The sequence below is a fragment of the Mastomys coucha genome, unplaced genomic scaffold, assembly GCF_008632895.1.
Source record: "Mastomys coucha isolate ucsf_1 unplaced genomic scaffold, UCSF_Mcou_1 pScaffold14, whole genome shotgun sequence".
Taxonomy (NCBI): Eukaryota; Metazoa; Chordata; class Mammalia; order Rodentia; family Muridae; genus Mastomys; species Mastomys coucha.
Window position 1 is genome coordinate 4,412,892 of NW_022196896.1, and position 7,191 is coordinate 4,420,082.

The window sequence follows — 7,191 nt, forward strand, 5'->3', positions numbered from 1 at the left end:
TCCCCGCTTTCCCTCCTCCATGTATAAACCTGTAGTACACAGAGGGTTGACTGCATGGTCCCCGCTTTTCATCTAGGAAAAAAAATGTTGGAAAGTCATTCATGCAGTGGAGAACAAAAGATGTTCTAGAAACCGGATACAGTGAAATTCAAAAGAAATGTATATAACTCATGAATCAATTGTTAAATTATAGACTATGTCACATGCTACAATGTGTTAATAATGATTATGATCAATCAAAGAGAAAAAAGTTTTAAATTCCCATAATGATTGAGACCTATAATGCATTCTGTATCTTAAAGGTTTCAGCAATTCTGAATTTCAGATGGGCAGTGGTACTGCATGCCTTTAATCCCAACAATTCTGAATTTCAAGGATAATTTTAACTTCGCAGAACTCTGCACAAAGTGCTGACTGCCACATGAACAACACACATCTAAAGAAATGTTCAAATATCTCATGGATAGAATATACAGGACAATTGTCTTCACTGTAGTTATAATTTTAGTTTGAATTAAATTATAGAAATATGGGGTTGTTTTTCATCATAAAACACTGACTGGTATTTTTAAAGTAATTACCATTTTCATGACCACTAGGTATGAAACAACAGCCCACTGAGTTAGACAGCCCTGCTTTAACTGAACGAGCACTGCTGTTGGTAAAATAAAGTAACTACTGCCAGGCGGTGGTGGCGCACGCCTTTAATCCCAGCACTTGGGAGGCAGAGGCAGGTGGATTTCTGAGTTCAAGGCCAGCCTGGTCTACAGAGTGAGTTCCAGGACAGCCAAGGCAACACAGAGAAACCCTGTCTCGAAAAACGAAAATAAAATAAAATAAAATAAAATAAAATAAAATAAAAAATAAAGTAACTACTAACTGGCTAATCTTAAAAGCACAAAGATCACAATGACATTACAATTCAAAACCATCAGTCCAGAACCCCATACCTCTGGGGTGGGTCTTCCACTTCAATTATCCTAACCTAGATAATCTCTAACAGGTTCCCAAAGGATCATTTCCTGGATGGTCCTGGATGTTGCCAACTTGACAATAAATAATCACAACAAAATGCAAATTCTATTTTATATGTATTTTAATCTCTGTTTCTATACCTACCTTTCCAGATTCAAACTCTTTTTCCCCAAGGGTTTTCTAATCTCTAATTTTCTTCCCTTTTCTCAGTTATGAAGCATAACTAATTAAGATATAACAAGATATTAATGTTATATCAAGCATAACAAGATCAGCAAAGGATATTCTAAAGCTGAATTCACTAAAAAGCGCTGTAGAATAGACAGCATTGGCAGAAATAGTCTACTCTGAGAGGTGGTGACTGATTGTCAGGTTTGTAAATGTTTTCTCACCACGCCTTTGCGATCACGGAGTGAGACCAGCTTCTAACTGCTGTATTTATTAACTGTACAATAACAGGCAACTCATTTAACTCCTCTTTAGCCTCAGTATTTTATTAAATTATAGTGGTGAAACACAAAGATGCTTTGAGTATTAAGTAAAATAAATATACATGATGAGTTTATGTTTAAATTAGTTGAATTACATTAAAACAACAACATATACACTAGGAATATATATTTAATAAGGAAGAAAAATTAGTTGCATCATATGAAATATTGGAGCTTTTGGTAAATGACAACATTGTTTAAAATTAATTTTAGGCAGGAGCTAGAGAAAGGACCCAAGGAGCTGAAGGGTTTGCATACCCTTAGGAGGAACAACAATATGAACTAACTAGTACCCTCAGAGCCCCTAGCGACTAAACCACCAACCAAAGAGTACACATGGTGGGACTCATGGCTCCAGCAGCATATGTAGCAGAGGATGGCCTAGTCGGTCATCAATGGGAGGAGAGGCTCTTGGTCTTATGAAGGTTCTATGCCCCAGTGTAGGGGAATGCCAGGGCCAGGAAGCAGAAGAAGGTGGGTTGGTGAGCAGGGGAAGGGGGAGGGGGAAGGAACAGGGTTCCCCCACACACACCAGGGGAAACCGGGAAAGGATATGTCATTTGAAATGTAAATAAAGAAAATATCTAACAATAAAAAAAAATAATTTTAGGCCGGCTCTCATAAGCTGGACTTAAACATAGCAATTCTTCTGTTTCAGCCCCACCTTCACCCCAACCACATTTCAATGTGCTGTTATTACAGTCATGAGTCAGCTGCCACGCCCATCTTCAGAGCTTAAAATTATAACCTATCAGAATCCATATGTTACATGTAGGTTTTATATATGAAAAACAAAGAACAGAGAGTCAAGTGGTCAAAGGGAAAGCAGAAACTCATTGATATAATTAGAATAGATGAATGATCTGAATTCTACACAAGTGGAGTTTCCAAGTTATATAACCCAAAATTTTTTAAATTATCCTTCTAGGTTATTTTTTAGTCCTTCTTTCTTTCTCTTTCTCCATCTTTCCTTCTTTCTGTTCAATTGCACATTCACAAAGAGGCCTTCTGATGATTGATCAAGTTTTCAGATTACTCAGATTAAAATGGATGCTATAAATAGTAGCCCTAATATGAATATTAGTAAAGGTGCTATGAAGTAGCACTAATAAATACAAAAGTAAAAATAAAAAACTATAGTGATGTAACTAGAATTTCAAGGTATAAGGTTCTATGCTAGACTTAATTTTATTTTCTATTAGTCTTTCCCTATGCTCTTCACTTGAATATTCCTCTAGTATTAGGATTTTTAAAGTACCAGTTAATCTGTCCAAAGAACCCTGAGTTAGGCATTATGATTACCCTCATTTAATTAGAAAAAAAGTTAATAAAAATGACCAATTTGCTTTGGGTCACATAGCCTGTGGCTCTTTGTTTTTAATTTCCATAGTCTGATTAAGGATAATTAATCCTCCAGAATACAAACAACTCTAAATGAGACAAGAATCTGTTTACAGAATCTGATGTGAATTATGAGGACAGGAGTCAGGAGTGCTACAGACAAGAGTTCCCCTTGACACCATCTCTCTCTCTCTCTCTCTCTCTCTCTCTCTCTCTCTCTCTCTCTCTCTCTCACACACACACACACACACACACACACACACACACACGCACACACACGTACAAACAGAACAAGCAAGCATCGTTAAACAACTTTTAAGATAACGTTAAACAAGTTTTAAGATAACTACAAACACTCATCATGTCACCATAGAACTGACACCATCACTAAGCAGGTCATCAATACACCAAAACATCTGTATTGGGTGAGTAACTATGGTAAAACAATATGTTGTTTCTAAGATCTGATTAATTTTACAAAAAACAAGGTATCTTTATATTTTGTTATATAAAATATAACCTTTATCACAAGCTAAGAACAGTGGCTAATAAATAAAAAGACTGTGATATATTTATCAATTACATATAACTTAGAGATGGATAGAAATAACTGTCACTCTTACCAATATTAGTGGACTTATCAGGTGCACATTATTGTGATTATGATTATATTAACAGCTTCAAGGAACAATGTGAAATCTAAACCACATTAAACTATTTTTTAATTATATTTTTATCACAATACCTAGAAATAGTAAGCACTATGTTTTCAATTACTTTCCTGGGCAAAAATATGAGCTAGTAAAGCAAATAACAAGGTAGCGTGAAACAAAATTAAACAGGTACTTAGCTCGAAACCTGAGTACTTGGATTTCACTCTTGGAACCCACTGTGGAAGGAAAAGAAACTGATTCTCGAAAGTGGTCCTCCTACTCCACACACATGCCCACACTCACACATATCATTTGCACAAACAATAGAAAACAATGAAATACACATAATGAAATAGAAAATAATGAAAACACGTAAACCTATAAAAAAGCATTTGCTACTCAGACGCTGTAAGATTTGGGGTCCCAGAGATAAATCTCTTTTCTTCCAAAACTACTAGTTGTATTCATTTTTCCAGTTATAATTGCATTTGATTAAGGTTAAGATTTTAATTCTTCAGTAGCTATTACTCCATAAAAATAAACTCTTCATTCTAAATGTCTCAAAGCAACAATGATACCATGATTTTGACAAATGAAATGGAAAAGGTCTTAGTTGTGTACTAGACTCTACCAAGATGCCAGGACAAGATTAAATCTATAAAGGTTTCTTAACTCATTAACATTAAAAAAAGGGACCATAGCTGGGCACGATGGTGCATGCCTTTAATGTCAACATTTGGGAGACAGAGGCCCAATGATCTCTATGAGTTTGATACCATTCTGATCTACAGAGCAAGTTCCAGACTACATAGATAGACCCTGTCTCAAAAATAAAACACCCTTTCCCACCCCCTAGAAGAAATGTGACTGTTATTTGGAATCTGGTGAAAGTCTTTCCAGATCTTAACACTCTAGGCAAGGCAGACAACATGAAGCATATGCATCATTTATGCTGACCTCACACTAATATGATCATAATCACACAGAAAGAGATGCTCTTAAGAAATAGTACAGATATTATCTGTTTTTCCACCAAAAGTTTACCAGGTAGAAATTCATGTAAGGTAAGGAAAAACCCTAGACTTGATTCTTCTATCTCAAAAGTCTGAATTGTATTTTTTTTAAAAACTCTGTCAATCACTATATATAGCCAAAAGACATTATTAAAGTATCAAGTTATCCTAAAGTGTGGAGAATCTCAGACATTCTATTTGGCATATGCCAGACAGTTATGACCAAGCTATTGAAAGTCATTGTCTGTCCTTCACTGAGGTGTGGATGGCACTGCAAAAACTAAGAAATCACTTACAAAAAACTCACGTATTTGGTTTGTTATGTGTTTTTCTTATGACTTGACAGAGACATGGTAAAAGTCGCAGGAGGTCTTCATTTTTGGTGTTTGTTTCTTAGAAAATACTTTTTTGTTAAAAATTGTTTCTTAGAAAATACTTAAGACTTCTCTGAAGTATGGTGCCACAGCTAGCTCAGATGGCAGCTGATAGCACTTGTCCTAATTCAGAGAGTATTGGTAGTCCTTTTCCAGTAATAATAATGGAATCACCATCTCCAAAGTACAAAGGGCCCTGTAAACACAGGCGTGGTGGGTTCTGCTACACCAGCTTGCTCTTGCAATATGGTACCTTACTAAAAGACATCAGAAAATCAAAGTACACAATCCAATGTGGAGAAGTTGTTCAGTGGGATACAACCAACCAGTATGGCTCCTTATGTTTGTTTTTGTTGTGCTAGGGCCGTGCACAGGCTGGACAAATGCTCTATCATTTTCCACACCTAAACCTGCCTCTCGTCTCAAAAGTACACTAATAAATTAGCACTCTATCATTACCCTCTGCAGAGATTAGAGCAAGCAGGAAGCTAGAACTAGAAAGTACCCGCTCACACTGTGTAATCCAAGGCCTCAAGTGCCCTTTCATACTAATTCCTTCTTTTGGGTCCAGGAGGGCTCTGGAGACAGCTTAGCTGGCCACAGTTGCTCACTGATCACTATCCCATGAGAAATAGCCTGCTTTCTTAAGGTGACCCAGAATCTGCAGAAAATGTCCTCTGTAGGTGCTAAAGTCTGCCCTTGAGCTACTTTTTCAGCCCTTTCATCTCTCTGGCTCCACTCCAGGCCCTGGGAATTACTGCTTAGTGTCTGGTGTTAGCGATGACCATGGTTTCACACAGATTCGGCTGTTTTGGATGTTAGGGTGTGCTGCCCTGTCTATGACCCACCAATGCTGGTACTCTCTGAGATTTGTCACTCTGGTTCTTTGGCTGCTGCCAGGCAGTTCCTGCATACATAGTGTTATGAGGCAGATTTCAGCCTTTGAGACAGTACTTCAGTTTCAAGATTCCTTTCTATAGACAGAATTTTCCTTGCTATATATGCTTTCTGGGAATAAATGGTGTTTTTATTCTACTGTAAACTTAGACTTTAGCAAAAGAATGCTAATCTTTGTTGTCAACCTGACACACAGAAATAAGGAGCCACTATGGAAAAATCTGCCTCCATCAGATGTCCTGTGAGTACTGTCTATGCAATATCTTCTTGACTTCTAGTTGATGTGAGAGAACTGCCTGGTGTGGGTGATATTATCCCAAAGAGATGGCCTTAGGATATACATGACAAGTAGTTGAAGGAGAGCCTGGAACCAAGCCAGCAAGTTCCTGCCTCAAGCTCTTACCCTGCTTCCTATAATCATGGACTCTACACAGTTAAGATGAAATAAACCCTTTCCTTTCCAGGTCACTTTTGTTAATAAGTATATTATCACAGCAACAGGGCAACACAGTAGAACAGCAATAATATAAAGCAGGAACATGACCGCCTCTAAAAAGAGACTAATCTGAAAGGTGGCTGGACCACAAATTTCACTTATTTAAAACATACAGGACTACATGACTCTTGTTCATTTAGTAAACGTCTTGCCAATTTCTTTAACTGCTAGAGAAATAAAGATGAGATATATCTCATTGGTAGGTGCTTCCCTAGCATACACAAAATCCTAAACCACAAAAAAGAGGAAAACAAAGGAAAGAAATAAAGATGAAATCCTAGTTTGTAAGTATTTATCTGAAAAGAGATTAAACATACTTACCTCAAATGTATCCCTTTTGTCCTGTTGAATTAACTTTTTCTTATACTGTGTATTATTTCTTTATTGGTAATCTCAGCCTCTACAAGGAAATTAACTAGAGTTATCCCAAACTTTCTCATACTCAAGACCAGACATTAACCTTTCTTTCTTCCTTTCGTTCTTTCTTTTCTTCCACTCATCCATCCTTCCTCCCTTTTAAAAAAGTATGCTTACAAATGCTAGTATAATCACTTAAGAACTATAAAGGGTATTATCAATATACTGACATTAAAGAAGAAAACAGAATAATAAAAGATTCTGGATTTCAAGTAAAGATATCAGAAAAAGAAAGATTTGTTTTAATTATAAAAAAAGGTACTGAATTGCCAAGATGGCTCATGGGTAAAAACACTGACCACCTAAGTTTGATCGCTGACACCTATATAGTGGAAAGAAAGAGCTTATTCCTGCACGCAGGTGGTCCTCTTCCCTGTATATATATATGCATGAAGCATTTGTACACACATACAAGAATCTAAAAATGTTTGAATGTTACAAACATGGTAGATAGTCATCTAAAAATATCAAACACCATGTTCAATGTCAATGGTCTAAATACATCAATAAACACTGAATAAGAAAAAAAAAAAA

At 36.5% G+C, this 7,191-nt stretch overlaps 1 protein-coding gene across 4 annotated transcripts in view; it reads right to left on the reverse strand.

The window, feature by feature from the left end:
* Positions 1-7,191, reverse strand: part of Rngtt (RNA guanylyltransferase and 5'-phosphatase) — a 211,138-nt gene that overhangs the window by 83,557 nt on the left and 120,390 nt on the right. The window contains exon 14 of one of the 4 annotated variants that reach the window (XM_031366422.1): positions 6,543-6,640. The exons of the other annotated variants lie outside the window; for them this stretch is intronic. Within the exon in view, the coding sequence (XP_031222282.1) occupies positions 6,634-6,640 (7 nt within the window). The 3' untranslated portion in view covers positions 6,543-6,633. Of the gene's footprint in view, positions 1-6,542; positions 6,641-7,191 lie in introns of those variants that run through there. 4 annotated transcript variants of the gene reach the window in all.